General features: G+C 39.9%; 1 protein-coding gene and 1 non-coding gene across 2 annotated transcripts; both read right to left on the reverse strand.

Moving 5' to 3' along the window:
* Positions 1-6304: 6304 nt before the first annotated feature.
* Positions 6305-7470, reverse strand: LOC107615552 (uncharacterized). Its single transcript, XM_016317606.1, has 2 exons — positions 6775-7470; positions 6305-6661 (listed from the first exon to the last, which is right to left on the reverse strand). Exons 1-2 carry the CDS (start codon positions 7468-7470, stop codon positions 6305-6307), a joined length of 1053 nt encoding a protein of 350 aa, XP_016173092.1.
* A 13769-nt stretch (positions 7471-21239) lies between these two features.
* Positions 21240-21347, reverse strand: LOC148545079 (small nucleolar RNA R71). The gene has a single exon (XR_015900616.1). It is a non-coding gene; the product is annotated as a small nucleolar RNA R71 (small nucleolar RNA).
* Between the last annotated feature and the right edge of the window lie 1241 nt (positions 21348-22588).

The raw sequence follows: 22588 nt of genomic DNA on the forward strand, positions 1-22588 counted from the left end.
AGTATAGCTTCTAGACCGACAAGAATTCCTTCCTTACAAAAGTTTTGTTTATCACTTAGGCAAACCCAATAAAATTGATAACCAAGTATTTAAACATCGGGTCGTCTTCTCAAGGAATTGTAGGGAGGTATGACTTATTATTAGCTATGGAAAAGGTAGAATTTTTGGGTTTTTAAAAGGTTTGAACAAGTAATTTAATTGACAAGAAAAATAAATTAATAATTAATAAAACTCTTGGCAAGGTATGAGAATTGGAATTTCTATCCTAGTTATCCTTATCAATGGTGATGAGAATTGGGTTTTAATCCCACTTAGTTAAGTCAAGTGGACTAATTAATTTAATCCTCAAGTCCTAGTCTTTCCTTTGGAAAGGCTAGAGTTATTGCAACAACTTCCAATTTCAACCATTGCTTTATTTGATAACTCAAGCGTCACCAATTACTTAACCAGAGCCAAAAGGAAGAAAATATCTAAATTAAATTAAAAGCATTCATATAAATAAAGCAAAGCAAAGTCAAATCTGAAATACCTCAAATTATATTAAATAAAACATTCAAATCTAAATACGAAGAATTCATAAGCCAAATTGATAACATGAGTCAGATACGAATAAAAGTATTAGAATAAATAAAAATATAAAAGGGAAATTGAACCTGAGAAGAAGATGAAATCCTAAATCCTAATATAAATCCTAATCCTAATCCTAAGAGAGAGGAGAGAATCTCTCTCTCTAAAAACTACATCTAATCCTAAAACTATGTGAATATGAATGTATATGAGTTGTATGATGAATGGATACATTCTCCTACTTAATAGCCTCTAATATGTGTTTTCTGGGCTTGAAGCTGGGCCGGAAATAGCCCAGAAATCGCTGATTGCGAAATCTGCCACGCTGATTTTTGTCACTGCAACGCGTCCGCGTGGAGCACGCATTCACGTTGTCTAGCTCTACGGTTACTATAGCAAATTATATATCAAATCGAAGTCCCAGACGTTAGCTTTCCAACGCAACTAAAACTGCATCATTTGGACCTCTGTAGCTCAAGTTATGGTCGTTTTAGTGCGAGAAGGTCAGGCTGACAGCTTTGCAGTTCCTTCAACTTCTTGTATTCCTTCCACTTTTGCATGCTTCCTTTCCATCCTCTAAGCCATTCCTGCCCTGTAATCTCTGAAAACACTTAACACACATATCAAGGCATCGAATGGTAATAAGAGAAGATTAAAGATATCAAAATTAAGACCAAAGAAGCATGTTTTCAATCATAGCACAAAATCAGGAAGGAAAACGTAAACTCATGCAAATCATATGAATAAGTGTATGAAAGATTGATAAAATCCACTCAATTGAGTACAAGATAAACCATAAAATAGTAGTTTATCATTGTGTCAGTACGATTTATATATCACTGAAGTAGTTCATCTCTTCCTCTTCCTCATCTAAAATTTCTATTGGTTCAGCCTCAGCATCTTTATCGTTATTGGAGTTAACTTGATAGGGATCCATCATCAGGTCTCTAATCACAGAACCCTCATGACTTTTAACATTAGCTTATATCATACCATTATTACAATCCTCGACATTTGACCCCTCTTAACTACCATTAGGTGGCATATTTAGGTCAACCATCGCTCTTCTAATATTTCTTCTAACTGTCTTACTTAAGGGGGTATCATCAATAGTATCCATAGAAGTTTCCCCATACAAGTCGGCTAGAAAAATGAATAACTTCAACAGGTGGATATTTGTCCAACTGTTGTGCCAGACCCTTATAAGATGTATGTCCTAATCATCATGTAACCGATATCTAATTCCCAAAAAACATAAGACCTTATCAAAATCATCATCAAATAAAAAAATAACAAAGTAATAATAACAATTGTAATCTATGAATAGTACAAATAATTTTTTTGTAAATAAAGTGTTATTTATTTTGGTTAGTTATCTATAATAGATTTTTTTCCACTCTTTTCGTGTGTTATTGACTAGTGGCATGAACTATCAAAATCTTGAATGTTGTTAGACTTTCGACTTCAGGTGGCATATAAGTAAATATTGGTTGAGCAAAACTAAACACGATAGGTCCATCTTGATCATATATTATTTTACCGTCATAATGGGCTGACAATAATGAAATTTCAGAAATGGTATAGAGTAAAAAAAGATGAAAATAAAGAGAGTAAAATGAAATACTAGTAGTGATTTTTGTGACTGACCAGCTTCAGTGGAATTTTATTGAGGAGGTGACTCAAAGTTTACGGTGGGCGAAAAACTTTATGTATTATATGAAGTTCACTAAAGGGTGGTGAACTTTGGAAAATTTATGTTCGGTAAGTCGGTTACCGGTCGGTTCGGGTGATGATCCTGGGAGATGGTGGGGGCTCGTCAGGTCGTGGACTGCCGGTCAGAGGTGTGCGAGGTCCCGAGTACTTCGTGTGAAAGAGGGGTGCCACCTGCAAAGACACTCCGACGCCCTTGTCAGTAATGTGCAGGCGGAAAGGGTGATGTGATATGTGACGTACCTCGGGGGAAGAGCCAATCTTCCCCTTATATATTATCAGGGATGGGCCCTGTGAAGGCAGGCCCACTATTCCCGAGGCGCTCCCTTCACAGCTGTGGGTGAGCTGTTACGGACGCGTGTCCGGGTCAGCGATGGAGCGCCCTATCCCCGACCGCCCGGATCGGGTGGAGCTCGGGTCGGCCCAAGCCAACAGAGGGTTTGGGCCATACCGTAACAGTGCCCCCACACGCCAGTGGTAGCCGTGAGGACTATTGGTGGTGCGTTCTTTCTTTCTTCATACGTCGTCGCCAGATCGGCCGCCCGTAGGGGGGACGTGCCCCCTGCGCGCGTGTCTTTTGGTTACTGAGGTAACCGTTCAGCGCTTCGTTCTCCGTGCTGAGCATTGAATGCTCATAATGGGTTGGGAAACCCCGTACGCAAAGACTATTTTGCCCCCAGTCTTTCGCGCTTCCTGGGAGGCGGTTTTAAATGGTTTGTTTTCGCTTTATCTCTCTTTTTTACACTCCTGCTTCTTCTATCTCCTTGCTATCTCTTTCTTCCTCTTTCGAAGATTTCAGAGCACTGGTGTGATATCCCCACGCATCTTCCCTTCATCTTTCTTAGTCTCTCGCAACAAATTCAGGTAACCCTTGGGCTTCTCTCTTTTTTGCCTTGTTGTTGAATGTCTATTGCTTGCATTTGCTTTTGTGTTTCCTGCTGTCTTGTTTGGTTTTTGTTGCTGGATGACTTTTCAGTGCTTAGGTAGATGGGTTAAAGGAGGGGTACCATTCCGGGGTAGGTTTTTAGGTAGCTTGCTTGATAGGTGTAGCTTTGTCCATGCTTAATTTGAACTGTTCAGTAGGATGAACATAGTTTCTGGGCATTTTCCGGGCTCCCGATCTCATAGTCTAACGGAGTGGTACCCCGCTGTAGGTATGCCTCGCGTTGTCGCTCGGACTTCTTCTTCTGCCGCAAATTACGACCCTTACGCCTGGGTGACCTCGGACATAAAGGAGAGCTGACGGAATTTCGGCAAGCCGGGTACTTATGTGGGGGAACAGACGAGGAGACCAACTATGAGACCTTCGTTCTTGCCCCCGACGAGCGGTTGTACGAGATCAACCTCCGTTTTCCCCGGGTCACCGACTGGATCTGGTTTTACAAGGCCATGTTCACCCAGGTCGGCGTTCGCCTACCCTTCTCTGACTTTCAGATGTCGCTCCTCAGTCGGATATCCGTGTCGCCGTCGCAGCTCCATCCGAACAGCTGGGCTTCTATCCGCTGTTTCGAGATGGTCTGTGAATATCTCGAGCTGCCGGCGTCAGTGGATGTCTTCCTCTTTTTCTTCAACCTCACCAACCCCTCCAAACAAGGGAAGGCGAGAAAAGGGTTCCTTTCTTTCCGGTTTGCCCAAGGTCGGAGGATATTTGGTCTGTTCGAGGACTCTTACCATGGGTTCAAGGACAAATTCTTTAAAGTTCGCCCTGCTAAAGGTCGCCATCCCTTTTGGTTATCGTTAGAGGGGGAGCGCCTCATCCCAACTTATTGGAGTTTTGGGGCGGGGTCTAATTCTTTTATTAAGGTGACATACAAAGGGATGTCCCCTGTAGATAAGAAAATAGCTTATGTGTTGTTTGCTCTCTTTGGGAAGAACCCCATGAACCCCCATCTTCTCATGGGTGAACGGGAGGCCGCCAGGAGCTATATCCGTGAGTCGTTTTATTTTGTGCTTGTACTGTTTATCATTGCTTGTTTTTCTTGATCTGACGACTAATACGTTTGTCTGTTTGCTGCAGTGGAGATGTCTGCCTCAGTAACGGGGCTTGAAAATTTCATGAAGACCTTCTTCGAGGACAGTGATGAAGAGAAGGCCGAAGAGAAAGATGCCGAGAAATCGGGGGGCCCTTCCGGGGAGAAGGAAGATCAGGCTGTGCCCTCTCCCCAGGATACCGGTATGTCGGATAAGAACCCAGAAGGGGCACAGGCTTCCCCCCTTCCCGAGGTGGTCATTGGCGGGCATTCATCCTCTACCCATCAGGAAGATGATAATGTGGAACTCATCCACACCCCCAAGAGGCGGAGGGCGTCTGCGAGCCCGGAAGGGACTCTCACCATTATGGAAAGAAATGTTGATGCTACAAAGTTTATTAACTCGCAGCTGATCCCTAGGACGGATGAGCATTTTCATGGAACCGACCTGGCTGGACAGGCGAGATGGATGTACCGTACTTTGCTCCAGGGGGACGTGATAGCTCGAAAGGCTGAGTTCGAGTTGTCAGGAATGCAGGCTTTCCGGAGGAAGCTCGAATCCTCTGGCAAGGCCAACAATGATTTCAAGGTGCAAGTCGAGCTGCTCCAGAGCCAGTTGTCCGAGAGGGGGGAGAAGCTCAAGGCTTCTGAGGAAAGAACGGCATCTGCCGAGGAGAAATTGAAGGCTTCTGACGAGACGGTGGCCCGTTTAGCCGAGCGGGAGATGACCCTGGAGAGCCAGCTGAATGCCGCTCAGGGTCGGGTGGCAGTCTTGGAGCAGGAGCGTGACCAAGCCGTTTCGTCGGTTAAAGCCGCTAAAGCCGAGGTTGAGGAGCTTAGGAAGAAGCTGAAAGCAACCAAAGAGCAAGGGAAGAACGCGATTTCCATGACTGATGATGCCCTGAAGGCCCAGGTGAAGATCGTGGCTCCCGACTTCGACACGTCGGCTATTGGGGTCTTCAAGATGATCCAAGATGGCAAGATTGTTGACATGCCTAGGAAATGATCTCTTTTAACTTTGGTTCGGTGTGGAATTGTTGAACTTTTTGTTGTGACTTTTTGACTTGTATGCTTAGCTGGCCGCTTGGTCGACTTGCCGTTATTGCCGTTTATATTGCTTGTCGTTTTATTTTCATTATCGTTTTTTCGAGGCGGGCTTATTGCTTGTGCCCGTTTTGCCATTTGCGCTGGCAACTCGATTGGAGCCGTTGTGGTTTTATTTATGGAGCCGTTCGATATGGCTGTGGTTCCGTTGGCTTCCCGGGGTGATCAGTCCCGGGTTACCGTTTACGAATGCGTCCTTGTGAGGTACGCGTTGAAAGAAAATAAATGGAAGAATTTGGACAAGTAAGAATTAGTCGTTAGCTAGACAAGTTTATGAACACAAAAGGCATTTGATAAAAGTGAATAATTGGGAATTAACATTTGATCAAAGCAAAACTCTACCCAGCTCATCGAGTCGTTTGGTCGGTATACCCAAGCTATGAATAAAATCTCCTTAGGTTACCAGCATTCCATGTTCTCGGGATCTCCTTGCCGTCGAGTCTTTCCAGCCTGTAGGCGCCTTTGCCGAGCACCTCTTTGATTCTGTAGGGACCTTCCCAATTTGCCGCCATTTTTCCTTCTCCTGGGGTCGGTAAATCGATGTCGTTTCGTCGTAGTACGAGGTCTCTTTCCTCAAATTCCCTTCCGAGGACTTTAGCGTTGTAGCGCAGGGCTATCCTTTGTTTCAACGCTGTTTCTGACAAGTGGGCCATTTCCCTAGTCTCCTCCACCAGGTCCTTTTCTACTGCTTCGTCCACACCTGCGAGTAGTAGCCGTGGACTCGGTTCGCCGATCTCGACAGGTATCACCGCGTCGACACCGTACGTTAGGCGAAAAGGAGTTTCCCCCGTAGAGCTTTGTTCGGTTGTTCGGTAGGACCAGAGGACCGAAGCTAGCTCGTCGGCCCATGAGCCTTTCTTATTGTCTAAGCGCTTCTTGAGGCCAAGTAGGATGACTTTGTTTGCGGACTCCACTTGTCCGTTTGTTTGGGGATGTTCCACTGAAGAAAATTTCTATTTTATCCCTAGGCCGGTGAGGAACTCCGTGAATTTCTTGTCAGTGAATTGCGTCCCATTATCCGAGATGACCACCTCCGGGATACCGAAACAGGTTATCACCTGTCTCCACATGAATTTCCTGCAATTGGAGGAAGATATGCTGGCCAGTGGCTCAGCCTCTATCCATTTGGTGTAGTAGTCGATGGCCACTATGAGATACTTGACTTGCCCTGGGCCAACCGGGAAAGGTCCTAAAAGGTCAACTCCCCTTGAGCGAAAGGTCGTGTAGACATTAGCAGGCTTAGCTCGGAAGCCGGCGCCTTGTGGAAGTTGGCGTTTTGTTGACACTTTACGCACTTTCTGACAAATTTCCTAGAGTCTTTCATCATTGATGGCTAGTAATATCCAGCTCGGATGAGCTTCCTTGCTAGGGCCTTGCCCCCGATGTGGTGGCCGCAACATCCCTCGTGGACTTCTCTAAGTACATAGTCCGTCTGGTCGGGGTGTAAGCACTTCAGCAGGGGTTGGCTGAGCCCCTTTCTGAATAGTTGCCCTTGTATAATTGCGTATCTGGCTGCCTCCCTTCTCAACGTTCTGGACGCCTTCTCATCGTCAGGTAACTTGCCAAGTTCCAGGAAGTTCGTGATCGGGTCCAACCAGGAGGGGCTTGACTCCGCCAAATGGAGGGCGACGGTCGGTTCCTTCACCATGCCCTGGATGAGAGATCGGTTACCCGCTCCTGGCTTTGTGCTTGCTAGTTTGGACAGGAGGTCTGCCCGTATGTTCCTTTCTCTTGGAACGTGTTGGACCGTGACCTCTTGAAACTCTCTTGTCAATTCTCTCACCTTTTCCAAATATTTTTGTAGAAGGGGGTGCCTTGCTTGATAGCTTCCATTTACTTGTGAGGTGACGACTTGTGAGTCGCTGCATACCTCCAGTCTTGTTGCCCCGACCTCCCGAGCTAACGTTAGTCCTCCTAAGAGGGCTTCATATTCCGTTTGATTGTTCGACACAGGGAACTCGAACTTGGTCGATTGCTCGTATATGACTCCCGCCGGGCTTTCTAAGATGACCACGGCTCCCCCGGACGTCTGGTTAGAGGCCCCGTCTACGTGGAGCTTCCACCGTGTGCCCGTTTCCTCAGGGGGATCACCGATCACCTCTTCCAAGAAATCTGCCATTGCCTGTGCCTTAATTGCATGTCGGGGCTCATACTGCAAGTCATATTGGGAGAGCTCGATGGCCTAGGTCATCATCCTGCCGGCCAAATCAGGTTTTTGGAGTACTTGGCGAATTGCTTGGACCGTCCTCACGACTATACGGTGACCCTGAAAGTATTGCCTCAACCTTCGAGAGGAGGTTAGGAGTGTCAGCATCAGTTTTTCCAGTTTGTTGTACCTCAGCTCTACTCCTTGTAGAGCCTTGCTTACGAAGTAAATTGGTTGCTGAGCTTTCCCTTCTTCTCTTACGAGCACTGCTGCAAGTGCTTCCTCTGTTACTGCTAGGTAGAGGTAGAGTGGCTCTCCGGCCTTGGGCTTTCCGAGCACCGGAGTCGTTGCTAGGATCTCCTTGAAGTGGTTGAACGCTTCCTCACACGCTGGGGTCCATTCGAATGGTATCCCCTTTTTCATCAGATTGAAGAAGGGTAGGGCTTTTGCTACCGATGCGCCTAGGAAGCGGGATAACGCCGTCAGCCTTCCCGCCAACCGCTGGACGTCTTTGATACAACCCGGGCTCCTCATCTGGAGGATCGCTTGGCATTTTTCAGGATTGGCTTCTACTCCTCTTTGGGTGATCATGAATCCTAGGAACTTCCCGGCCTCCATGGCGAAGGTTCATTTGAGCGGGTTGAGCCTCATACCGTGTTGTCGGAGGGAGGCGAACACGCTCCCCAAGTCTCTCAGGAGATCGTCGGGCCGTGCGGTTTTCGCGAGGATGTCGTCCACGTAGACTACTACTGTCTTGCCTATGAGCTCATTGAATATCTTGTTCATCAGTCTCTGGTATGTGGCGCCAGCATTTTTCAGACCAAACGGCATCACCTTGTAACAATAGATCCCTCCTAGCGTTATGAACGCCGTTTTGTCCTCGTCGGGTCGGTGCATCGGTATCTGATTGTACCCAGAGTAGGCGTCCATGAAGCTCAGATACCGGTACGCCGCCGCTGCGTCGACGAGTGCGTCAATGTTGGGCAAGGGATAGCAGTCTTTAGGACATACCTTGTTGAGGTCGGAGTAGTCTACACACATCCTCCACCTCCCACTGTGTTTTTTCACCAAAACCACATTCGACAGCCATGTCGAGTAGTCCAGTTCTCGGATGAACCCTGCTTCAAGTAGGCTGGCCGTCTGGCTGGCCACCTCCTCTGCCCTTTCCTGTGACATCTTCCTCCTCCTCTGGGCCACTGGCTTGGCCTCTGGCTTGACGGCCAGATGGTGTGACATGAGCTGGGGATTTATTCCTGGCATGTCGGCTGGTGTCCAGGCGAAGAGGTCGGCATTAGCTCTGATCATCTCCATCAAAGGTTCTTTCAATTCGTGGGGGAGGTTTCTGTTTATGAATGTGAACCTCTCGTCCCTGTCACCGACCCTAAATTTTTCCAAGTCCCCTTCTGGCTCAGGTCTGGGCCTGTCATCTATCCTGGCGTCCAAGTCGGCAAGGAAAACCCCCGTTGCTTCTTTGGACTTTTTCCTGAGAGAGAGGCTGGCGTGGTCGCAAGCGACTGCCGTTTCTAAGTCTCCTCTGATGGATCCTACGGATTCGTCATCAGTAACAAACTTCATTACGAGCAGTTTCGTACTGATCGTCACCCCAAGGTCGTTGATGGTTTTTCTCCCCAGGATGATATTGTAAGCTGTGGAATCTCGTAAGACAACAAAATCGGCCATTATCGTCATTCGCCTCTGTCCTTGTCCCAGGGAGGTCGGGAGTGAGATGATCCCATCTGGCTTGATGAAGTGGTCTCCCAGCCCTACCACGCCGTGCTGGTGGGTCGCCAGATCGGCATCACGCAGTCCCAAAGCATCAAAAACGTTGCGAAACATGATGTTCGAGTCCGCTCCCGTGTCTACTAGGATCCATTTGACGAGTCCGGTTCCGACTCTGGTCCTGATAACCATGGGGGGACTTTCCGGTACCTCGTTGAACCATTGGTCCTCGGGGCCAAAAGAGATTGATGGGAGTCCCCGGGAACTTCTAGCGGATGAGGAGGAGGCCGCCAGGATCTTGGCGTCTTTTTTCTGCGCCGATTTCGACTTCGGGGCGGAATTCCTCGCCGTTACTACGTTCACCACCGTGAGACCGTGGTCGTCCCCCTCGGGTTCTTGACGTCATCTTGTCGCCCGGGACCTGTCCTCGCTATCTTGATCTCGATTCTGTCTCCTCGGTTCCCTTATGAGGTGGGAGAAGTCGGCGAGCTTTCCATCCCTGATTGCTTGCTCCAGGACATCCTTTAGATCGAAGCAGTCTTGGGTCTTGTGCCCGTATCCCTTGTGATATTCGCAGTAAAGGCTCTTGTTTCCCCCCATCCTGTCCTTCAGAGGTCGGGGTCTCGATAGTATCCCTTTCTCGGCTATCTGTTGGTAAACTTCCGTGATCGGAGCCGTGAGGGGGGTATAGTTGGTGAATTTCCCTACTCAGGGAAATGGCTTTGGCGCCTTGCTCGGACCGCCATCTCTGGCGTGTTCCTTCTGTTTTTCTCCGCCCTCGTAGTGTCGGGCTTGGTTGTAGGGGGGTTGCCGTTTATTGGCAGCCACAATCCTGCTGACTTCTTCGTCGTTAATGTACTCCTTAGCCACGCACTGGATCTCCTGCATAGTCCATACCGGCCTCGTGGTGAGGTGCTTTCTGAAGTCTTCATTCAGGAGCCCATTCGTTAAGCACAGACTCGCCACCGAGTCCGTCAGCCCGTCAATTTCCAAGCATTCGTCGTTGAAACGATCTAGGTATTTCCTGGTCGGCTTCCCGACTCTCTGGGTTACTCCCAGCAAATTGATCGGATGCTTGGCTTTGGCGATCCTGGTCGTGAACTGAGCCAGGAAGGCGTGGCTGATGTCGGAGAATTGGGTCACCGAGCCCTGCGGGAGGTTATTGAACCACCGTATTGCAGGTCCCGCTAGGGTGACTGGGAAAGCACGGCACCTTACCTCATCTCCCGCTCCTTCTAGGTTCATCCTGGCCTCAAAAGCCGTGAGGTGTTCCAGCGGGTCTTGCGTTCCATCGTACCTCATGTCCGTTGGCTTGTCAAAGTGTTTTGGCAGCCGGACTTCGAGTATGGAACGGTGGAACGGGGTCGCTCCCATTATTATGGGTCCCCGTGTTCCCGTCGTTCTTCCCTCGTCGCTTTCCCGATGAGTGTCCTCGTCTCCGCGGTTCCCGATACGCCGCCCCTCACGTCTGGCGTAAATGACGGGGTCACGACGTCTTCTCGTGCGTCCTCTCCCCCCGGTGCTTTCGGATTCAGCTTGGGGGCTAGGCGTGCGTCTGGAGCGACTCCTGGAGAAAGAGCGGGAGTGACTCTGCTCTGGAGTGCGTTGGTCGCGTTCCCTATCTGCTAGCCGGCACTCCAAGTCTTGCATCCTGTGGCGTAGCTCTTGCATTATTCTGGCGTAGTTGTCTCCGGTCCCCCCATACGGGGGTCTCTCATGTGATTGGGCTGTGTCCCTCGGGGGTGACCTTGGGTGTTGTCGGGTTCCCGTCCCGGCGGCGTCGCCTTCGGGTACGACCTCGCGGCCCGTCTCCGTTTCGACTAACACGAAGTCCATGGACGAGTCCCCACAGACGGCGCCAATGTTCGGTAAGTCGGTTACCGGTCGGTTCGGGTGATGATCCTGGGAGATGGTGGGGGCTCGTCAGGTCGTGGACTGCCGGTCAGAGGTGTGCGAGGTCCCGAGTACTTCGTGTGAAAGGGGGGTGCCACCTGCAAAGACACTCCGACGCCCTTGTCAGTAATGTGCAGGCGGAAAGGGTGATGTGATATGTGACGTACCTCGGGGGAAGAGCCAATCTTCCCCTTATATATTGTCAGGGGTGGGCCCTGTGAAGGCAGGCCCACTATTCCCGAGACGCTCCCTTCACAGCTGTGGGTGAGCTGTTACGGACACGTGTCCGGGTCGGCGATGGAGCGCCCTATCCCCGACCGCTCGGGTCGGGTGGAGCTCGGGTCGGCCCAAGCCAGCAGAGAGTTTGGGCCAGGCCGTAATAATTTACATAGTTAGTTGAGGGAGCGGCGAACTTACTCCAGACGTAAAAAAAATTAGATCCTCAAAAATAAAGTGAAAAATATTTTTCTATGAAAATAAAGATTTTTTTTTATTTTACTATAGAAAAATTCTTTACCAACAATGTGGAAAGCTCAATCAGGATAGCCAAGTAATGTGGGTAGCTATTCGAATATACAGGCATAGCGCTTTTGGATATAAAGCATAATGGGCTTGTATATTTTGAATAAAATAAAGTTTTTTTTGGTCCTGTAGACATTAAAAGTAAAAGAAGTAATATTTGGCAATGTTGATTAATGATTTGATATTATTGATAAGTTGGTGAACAAAATAAAAAAAAATATTGTAGATAAAAAATTAAATTATAAATTTTTGGCAAAAAAATTGGGAATATTTTCATATGGTAGTAGCCTATAAAGATAAAAAGGGTATTGACGATGATGTTATGAACATGTGTCGTAATGAATACAATGGTAAAAAATTTTGAAAATGATATTAGTTTTGCATGACATGGAAAAAAAATTCAAAGTTTATTTATAGATATATATGGTCAAACTATGTAGATGTTTAGGCATAATTTGATGAAAATTGGTGGAAAATTACTTGTGAGTAAATATACATAATTACTAATACAATTAACGTTACTTAGGTGAAAAAAAATTGTGAGTGTTGGATGATATTAGATTTGACTTAGATAATTATGAAGCGAAGAAGAAAAGATTATAATACACTTTCTATATGTTAGAGATAAATTGAAAGAGGGAAGTATTTTAAAAGTTTATAAGGTCCCTTCTTATGTGCAATTGTTGAGTAAGAAAGATTGTGCAAGAGAGTGGCGGCATATATGCATCTTGGAAGACGATATTATTGGAAATAAATAGCATGAATTTATTTATAGATGAATTTATTTTAAACTGATCTTAGTTGTAAAATTATTAAAAAGATATTAATAATTTGAATATATATATATATATATATATAAAATGGTATTCATTAGATTTTATTTATTAAATTATATATATAAATGATGTATATAGAGATATGATTATTAAATTAACTCATTTTGAAAAATTCTATTTATTTCCACATTTTTCAAATGAATATTCTCATAATGAACATAATATTAGAGTTTTCTTTGATATTCTATCATTGTAATTAACAAAGTATTTATTACATAATGCCTTAGGGTACTGGCTGAATACATATTGAATATGATTTAAATACTTGTAAAATTAATTATTAATCAACAAAAAAATTATCAACTCTTGGTAAAAAAATTTTGAGTTTTATGATTATATTGATTGAATAAAATAAAGTTTTGTCCAAGATAATTGAATAAATAAAGAAATGAGTTTCTCGAGTCATTTATTAGTTCATTATGACAATAGTAATGAGTTAGAGTTTAACAGTTAAATCATACTTTAAAAGTTAACAAAGACCTAGAAATTATGGAAGGAATTATACCTTATTCCTCTCTTGTTCTAATTAGTAAAAAAATATTATTTCATACTGTTGAGTCATCGAATAATAATGCTAGATGTCAAATTTTATTAGTAAATTAGTAATATAATACCTGTTGGATTTATGTAGTCACACACTAATGTATGTTATGATTTTTGCTAAAAAATTATTTAATTATTATTTTTATTTGATCAAATAAATAATTATCTTAATTCTAATAGAATATTGTTATATGCTTTACTAGAACCAATAATATAACAATTTTATGATAATTTAGAATATTAAATGACGATTAAGAATAATTAATTATTTTACCATTTCAAATTAAAATTTAAATTTTTAGTTTGGATAAGATCTTAATTGAATCTATTTCAATTGAGTTATCATTTGATTTATAAGATTTCAATTTAAAACAAGATAAATTCGAATTTAAAATAAAATAAGATTTAAAATTAAAAGATATTCAAATTTAAAATCAGAAATAACATCATATATATATATATATATATATATGTTATAATACTAGTAAGGGAAAACGCCACATATCTTTTTTCCTTTATTTGGAAAAGAATTTTTTGGTACAAGGAGTTATAAAAAGATTTCTCGATTTTCGATTTGGTTCAGTAAATTTTGTTTTTGAAGATGTGTTTCTGTTCTTCAAAATCACAAGTTTCTGGTGTGTTTAATAAATAAAAAAAAATATATTTTTGAGTTTATAACTTTTGAAAAATATGAATGCTTTTGAAAATACATATGGTGAAACTTTTTAAAATTGGCTTATACTTATCAAAATTGAGAAATCTAATATAACATCGTACATTAATTAATTTTTAAATTTAACTCTTATATTTATATCTATTATAATATTTTTAAATTTTAAAAGCTATTTTACAAAACACGATTTGTATTGTTTTTATAATGCCCTTTTTAATATGTGCTTGTGCACAAGATCATAAGTCCATACTAAATTGAATATCACATTGGACAAACATACAACTTTTTTTTCCTGTTATCTCTACGATTGACTCAACAGTCCTAGCAGCCTTTTAGTGGAGTTAAGGCTATTTTTTTTTTTTCTTTTCCACGGATGTCACTAGTCAAACTACAAGAAACTCCAAATGTGAAAATGTACAAGAACATCTCATCTAAATCAAGCATACAAATATTAACTATCATATGCATTTGAAAATGCTTATGAGCTATGCACATCCTCATAATAAGATAATAACTATAACATATGATACTCAAATGAAACAAAAGATTGCTAAAAAATATACAATATCAAGATTATCATATTCATTTTTCACAAATCACATCATCTTTCATAAAATATACACAATTATACACATATATTAAAAGATCTGTGCAAAGTTAGCAAATAGTAACACTTTACAATTTATATATTAATATATACAAAATCTTATTATATCAATAGACACCACTAATCCCACCCTCACAAAAGAACTCCAATACAAATCGGCCCTAAAAAAAGACATCCAAACAAAAAAGTCTAACCCTCGATTTTGGATAATTGATGAAAAAGTGTGAATCAAATACTATAAGCGAGAAAAAATTCTCTACCCAGATCAAAGTGGGATTACCTTAAGATTGCATCACCACCAGGAGCGAAACTGACCTCATCCTTGTCCTCTAATGAAGGCAGATAAATAGAGAATAAGTAGAGGGGTAAGATGCAAGGGCGAGAGTTTAGGTATGTCTTAGTTAAGTTCATTATTAAATATTATATACTTTATTATGAAGATCCTGTATTTTATGAGAATTTACATACTTGTTTTATCTAAACTCTAACAAATTGCTACTACCTGGGGGTTCCCTTTGACCTGAGTTTCTCTTCGCTCTCCCATACGCAAGTGCCAAAGGATAATCATATGTTGGGAATAAGGAGTATGACTATAATCCAATCAATCATGTGTCAAATAATTTGTTATTGTTATTATATTAAAATATTAATATAATAAGGTCCTTGATTAAATTTAGAGATTTATCATTGTGATAGTGATCATAATATTGGGAGATAAATCTTTTATAATTGTTTTTGATCATAGGATTATTAAAAAGGACATTAACAATGTATTTATTATACTTTGATTCCGGACACCTAATACCCTTGGGTGCTAGTTGAATGGATATTGGGTATAATTTAAATACTTGTAGAATTAATGATTAGTCAATAAGAAATCCGTCAACTCTCGGTAAAGAGTTTGAGCTCTATGATTATAATGACTGAGATTAATAAAACCTTGGCCAAGGAAATTGAATGAATGAAGAAATGAGTTTCTTAAGTCATTCACAGTTCATTATAATAATGATAACAAGTTAGAGTTTGACAATTAAACCATACTCTAAGGGTTAACCAAGAGATGAAAAGATGGAAGGAATTATACTTTGTTCTTCTAAGGTTCTTATTAAAAATATATTACTTCACACTATCAGGTCGTTGAGGAGTGCTATTAGACGCCAACCTCGATTAGTAAATTTAGTATGACTAATTTACTACCCGCTTAGTATTGAACCTATGGGGTCACACACTAACGAGTGTCTTAATCTTTGCTGTAGAATTATTTAATTATTATTTTGATTTGATCAAATAAATAATTATATTAATTCAAATAGAATATTATTATATTCTTTGCTAGCACCAAGAATATAATAATAATATGATAATTGAGAATATTATATGAGATTTGAGAATAATTAGTTATTTTATTTTTGAATTTGAATTATAAATTTAGATAAGATCCAAATCGATTATGTTTTAAATTGTTATGATATGATTCATAAAGGATTCAGATTTAGAATTTAAAGATATGATTTAAATTTGAATTGAGAATCAAATTTAAAATCAGTAACAAATCTCATACTATATATATGTATGCCAAGAGTAGAGAAACATAATGAATACAGAAGAGAATAACAAGAGTTTTATTCCTTTACCTCTACACACATAAACGTATGTGAGCCTGATTCTTGGAGAAGAATTTTATGGCGTGCAAAGAGTTGCAAGAGGTTTCTCAATTTAGATCAGATGTCTATTGGTCAAGGAGTTGACAGCAAAGGTTGGTCTCGGTGTGGATACGCATAGCGCCTTCGTACCATTAAAGGAGAAAAAGATTTTTACTAACATACTCAGGTATTTAGATCTTATCTATATCTATGTATTATTTCTAGAATAAAATTTAAGTACAAAATAGATCTTTAGAATTACCTTCTTTTCTTTCGCTGTGTGTTATGAACACATGGTAATCCTTCAGTGGTATCAGAGCTTTGGGTTTTCTGTGTTTAAATTTTATTCCTATTTTTTTAAAGTTTGTGAATTAATAAGATTAAAATTTTTAAGCATATGATGCACTTATTTCCATTGAGATGTTTTTTTAATAAATTAATAATTAATTTATTTTAATTATTTAATTGTGATTAAATCACCATTCTTTAAATATAATAGTTATATTTATAATCAAATATTTTTGTTTGATTTTATTTATTTATTAAATTTTATTGTGATTTTGATCACAATAAAAGGAATAAGATGCAAAATATATTTTGTTTATTTCTTATACATATAAGTGTATATATAAAGGTCAAATTCGATTTGATAATTTTTTTTAAGGCTAAACGTTAGTACATAAAAAATCAAATTTTGATTTGATTGATGTATTTTGAACACTTTAATTTTAAAAATTAGTTTTTCTAATGTTCTTGATTATAAAGAGCAGCATGACAACCAGGAGTTTTATTTTCAAGATAATAATCACTATATACATTTGATGTATTAGGGATTTAATTCTATATTTTACCTAGACAATCTTGGAATATAAAATTTAATCCATGAGTACTGATAGAAATTCTCTAACAATGGAGATAAATCCTAAAAGTTAGGAGATTGTAAAAAAAATAAATTTATCTCTTATTTACAAGGAGCAACCTGACAACCAGGAGACTTCTACTCAAAGACAGAATTTATTTATTCATATGATGATGTATAAGAATTAATTTTATACTTGAACCTAGACAACCTAGGGGTATAAAATATAATTCAGTTAAAAAATTGTTTGACAACCAGATAATTATTTGGGATTATAATTGTATGAGATACAATTTAATCTTGTTTATTTGGAATAGGTATGAGTAATGATGAGCAGATAATTTATACGCTTTTTGGCATTGTTTTAAGTATGTTTTTAATAGAATCTAGTTACTTTTAGGGATGTTTTCATTAGTTTTTATGTTAAATTCATATTTCTGGACTTTACTATGAGTTTGTGTATTTTTCTGTGATTTCAGGTATTTTCTGGCTGAAATTGAGGGACTTGAGCAAAAATCAGATTCAGAGGTTGAAGAAGGACTGCTGATGCTGTTGGATTTTGACCTCCCTGCACTCAAAGTGGATTTTCTGGAGCTACAGAACTCAGAATGGTGCACTTCCAATTGCGTTGGAAAGTAGACATCCAGGGATTTCCAGAAATATATAATAGTCCATACTTTGGCCGAGTTTAGATGACGCAAAAGGGTGTTGAACGCCAGTTCTACGTTGCTGTCTGGAGTTAAACGCCAGAAACACGTCACAAACCAGAGTTGAACGCCAAAAACATGTTACAACTTGGCGTTCAACTCCAGAAAGAGCCTCTGCACGTGTAACATTCAAGCTCAGCCCAAGCACATACCAAGTGGGGCCCAGAAGTGGATTTATGCATCAATTACTTACTTCTGTAAACCCTAGTAGCTAGTTTATTATAAATAGAACTTTTTACTATTGTATCAGAAATCCTGGATTGTATTTTTGATCCTGTGATCACATTTTGGGGGCTGGCCATTCGGCCATGCCTGAACCTTTCACTTATGTATTTTTCAATGGTAGAGTTTCTGCACTCCATAGATTAAGGTGTGGAGCTCTGCTGTTCCTCATGAATTAATGCAAAGTACTACTGTTTCTCTATTCAATTCAACTTATTCCGCTTCTAAGATATTCATTCGTACTTCAATATGAATGTGATGAACGTGACAATCATCATCATTCCCCCATGAACGCGTGCCTGACAACCACTTCCGTTCCACCTTAGATTGAATGAGTATCTCTTGGATCTCTTAATCAGAATCTTCGTGGTATAAGCTAGATTGATGGCGGCATTCATGAGAGTCCGGAAAGTCTAAACCTTGTCTGTGGTATTCCGAGTAGGACTCTGGGATTGAATGACTGTGACGAACTTTAAACTCGCGAGTGCTGGGCGTAGTGACAGACGCAAAAGGAGGGTGAATCCTATTCCAGTATGATCGAGAAACTCAAATGATTAGCCGTGCTGTGATAGAGCATTTGGACCATTATCACAAGAGGATAGGATGCAGCCATTGACTACGGTGATGCCTCTAGACGATTAGCCATGCAGTGACAGCGCATCGGACCATTTTCCAGAGAGGATGAAAAGTAGCCATTGACAATGGTAATGTCCTTACATAAAGCCAGCCATGGAAAGGAGTAGGACTGATTGGATGAAGACAGCAGGAAAGCAGAAGTTCAGAGGGACGAACGCATCTCCATACACTTATCTGAAATTCTCACTAATGATATACATAAGTATTTCTATCTTTATTTTCTGTCTATTTATTATTTATTTTTGAAAACTCCATAATCAATTATTATCCGCCTGACTGAGATTTACAAGATGACCATAGCCTGCTTCATACCAACAATCTCCGTGGGATCGACCCTTACTCACGTAAGGTTTATTACTTGGACGACCCAGTGCACTTGCTGGTCAGTTGTATCGAAGTTGTGAATGAAAATCAATTTATTAAGACGTGCGTACAGAGTTTTTTTTGGCGCCGTTGCCTGAGATCACAATTTCGTGCACCAAGTTTTTGGCGCCGTTGCCGGGGATTGTTCGAGTTTTGACAACTGACGGTTCATCTTGTTGCTCAGATTAGGTAATTTTCTTCTTATTTTGATTTCAAAAAGTTTTCAAAAATGTTTCAAAAATTTTTCCTTTATTTTCAAAAAAAAAATTTATTTTCAAAAAAAAAAAAATTTATATATTTTTTCTTCAGAATTTTTAAGAATGAATTCTAGAGTTTCATGAAGCATGTAGAATCCTGGCTAGCTGTAAAGCCATGTCCAAATTCCTTTGGACTGAGGATTCAACTAATCACTTCAATGCATGTAATTGCATACTAAAGCTTGGCTGGCTATTAAGCCATGCCTAACCCTCAGATTGGAGCTTTAGACTAAGAGTACAAGATTCCTGGAGAGATATTAAAAATTTTGGAATCCTTATTTTTATTTTTCAAATAATTTTTGAAAAATCCAAAAAATTCATAAAATCATAAAAATTAAAAATATTTTGTGTTTCTTGTTTGAGTCTTGAGTCAATTTTTAAGTTTGGTGTCAATTGCATACTCATCTTGCATTTTTCGAAAATTGCATTCATGCATTGCATTCATCATGATCTTCAAGTTGTTCTTGATAAACCTTCTTGATTGATCTTCATATTTTAGTGTTTGTGTTGTATGGTGTTTTTCATATGCATTCTTGAAATCTTAGTGTCTAAGCATTAAAGATTTCTAAGTTTGGTGTCTTGCATGTTTTCTTTGCATTAAAAATTTTTTAAAAATATGTTCTTGATGTTCATCATGATCTTCAAAGTGTTCTTGGTGTTCATCTGGACATTCATAGCATTCTTGCATGCATTCCTTGCTTTGATCCATAACTTTCATGCATTGCATCATTTTTCATGTTTTTCTCTCTCATCATTAAAATTTCAAAAATCAAAAAAATATCTTCCCCTTTTTCTCTCTCAAAATTTCGAAAATTAGATTTGGCTTTTTCAAAAATTTTTAAAATTTAGTTGTTTTTATGAGTCAAATCAAATTTTCAATTTAAAAATCTTATCTTTTTCAAAATCTTTTTCAAAAATCAAATCTTTTTCATTTTTCTTAATTAATTTCGAAAATTATAAAAATATTTTTCAAAAATCTTTTTTCTTAATCTTATATCATAATTTTCGAAAATCACATCATCAATTAATGTTTTGATTCAAAAATTTCAAGTTTGTTACTTACTTGTTAAGAAAGATTCAAACTTTAAGTTCTGGAATCATATCTTGTGATTTCTTGTGAATCAAGTCATTAATTGTGATTTTAAAAATCAAATCTTTTTTCAAAACTAATTTCAATCATATCTTTTCAAAAATATCTTTTTATCTTATCTTTTTCAAAATCATCTTTTTCAAAAATTTGATTTTAAAATATCTTTTCTAACTTCTTATCTTCTTATCTTTTCAAAATGGATTTTCAAAATTTGTTGCAACTAACTAACTAACTTTTTGTTTGTTTCTTATCTTTTTTAAAACTACCTAACTAACTCCCTCTCTCTAATTTTCGAAAATATCTCCCTCTTTTTCAAAAATTCTTTTTAATTAACTAATTATTTTAATTTTTTATTTTAATTTTCAAAAATTACTAACCTTTTTCAAAAACAATTTTCGAAAATCACTAACTCTTTTTCAAAAAAAAAAAATTTCAAAAATTCTCTCTCTCTCTCATCTCCTTCTATTTATTTATTTATTTACTAACATCTCTTCCTCACTCACTAAAAATCCGAACTCTCTCTCTCTCTCTGAGTTCAGATTTTCTCTTCTTCTTTTCTTCTACTCACATAAGGGAACCTCTATACTTGGGTAAAAAGGATCCCTATTATTATTATTTTTCTGTTCCCTCTTTTTCATATGAGCAGGAGCAAGGACAAGAATATTCTTGTTGAAGCAGATCCAGAACCTGAAAGGACTCTGAAGAGGAAACTAAGAGAAGCTAAATTACAACAATCCAGCAAGCACCTTTCAGAAATTTTCGAACAAGAAGAGGAGATGGCAGCCGAAAATAATAATAATGCAAGGAGAATGCTTGGTGACTTTACTGCACCTAATTCCAATTTACATGGAAGAAGCATCTCCATCCCTACCATTGGAGCAAACAATTTTGAGCTGAAACCTTAATTAGTTTCTCTAATGCAGCAGAACTGCAAATTCCATGGACTTCCATCTGAAAATCCTTTTCAGTTCTTAACTGAATTCTTGCAGATATGTGATACTGTTAAGACTAATGGAGTAGATCCTGAAGTCTACAGGCTCATGCTTTTCCCCTTTGCTGTAAGAGACAGAGCTAGAGTGTGGTTGGACTCTCAACCCAAAGATAGCCTGAACTCTTGGGATAAGCTGGTCAAGGCTTTCTTAGCCAAGTTCTTTCCTCCTCAAAAGCTGAGTAAGCTTAGAGTGGATGTTCAAACCATCAGACAGAAAGAAGGTGAGTCCCTCTATGAAGCTTGGGAGAGATACAAGGAACTGACCAAAAAGTGCCCTTCTGACATGCTTTCAGAATGGACCATCCTGGATATATTCTATGATGGTCTGTCTGAATTAGCTAAAATGTCATTGGATACTTCTGCAGGTGGATCCATTCACCTAAAGAAAACACTTGCAGAAGCTCAAGAACTCATTGACATGGTTGCTAAAAACCAGTTCATGTACACTTCTGAAAGGAATCCTGTGAATAATGGGATGCCTATGAAGAAGGGAGTTTTTGAAATTGATACTCTGAATGCTATATTGGCTCAGAATAAAATATTGACTTAGCAAGTCAATATGATCTCTCAGAGTCTGAATGGAATGCAAGCTGCATCCAACAGTACTCAAGAGGCGCCTTCTAAAGAAGAGGCCTATGATCCTGAAAACCCTGCAATAGCAGAGGTGAATTACATGGGTGAACCATATGGAAACACCTATAACCCCTCATGGAGAAATCACCCAAATCTCTCATGGAAGGATCAAAAGCCTCAACAAGGCTTTAATAATGGTGGAAGAAACAGGTTTAGCAATAGCAAGCCTTTTCCATCATCCACTCAGCAACAGACAGAGAACTCTGAACAAAATACTTCTAATTTAGCAAACTTAGTCTCTGATCTATCTAAGGCCACTGTGAGTTTCATGAATGAAACAAGGTCCTCCATTAGAAATTTGGAGGCACAAGTGGGCCAGCTGAGTAAAAGAGTCACTGAAAGCCCTCCTAGTACTCTCCCAAGCAATGCAGAAGAAAATCCAAAAGGAGAGTGCAAGGCCATTGATATAACCATCATGGCCGAATCCAAAGAGGAAGGGGACGACGTGAATCCCAAGGAGGAAGACCTCCTGGGACGTCCAGTGATCAATAAGGAGTTTCCCTTTGAGGAACCAAAGGAATCTGAGGCTCATCTAGAGACCATAGAGATTCCATTAAACCTTCTTATGCCATTCATGAGCTCTGATGAGTATTCCTCTTCTGAAGAGAATGAAGATGTTACTAAGAAGCAAGTTACCAAGTACCTTGGTGCAATCATGAAGCTGAATGCCAAATTATTTGGTATTGAAACTTGGGAAGATGAACCTCCCTTATTCACCAATGAACTAAGTGATTTGGATCAACTGACATTGCCTCAGAAGAAACAAGATCCTGGAAAGTTCTTAATACCTTGTACCATAGGCACCATGATCTTTGAAAAGGTTCTGTGTGACCTTGGTTCAGGGATAAACCTCATGTCCCTCTCTGTAATAGAGAAACTGGGAATCTTTGGGGTGCA

Source organism: Arachis ipaensis, chromosome B9, assembly GCF_059453495.1.
Source record: "Arachis ipaensis isolate K30076 ecotype BB chromosome B9, ASM5945349v1, whole genome shotgun sequence".
NCBI classification, from domain to species: Eukaryota; Viridiplantae; Streptophyta; class Magnoliopsida; order Fabales; family Fabaceae; genus Arachis; species Arachis ipaensis.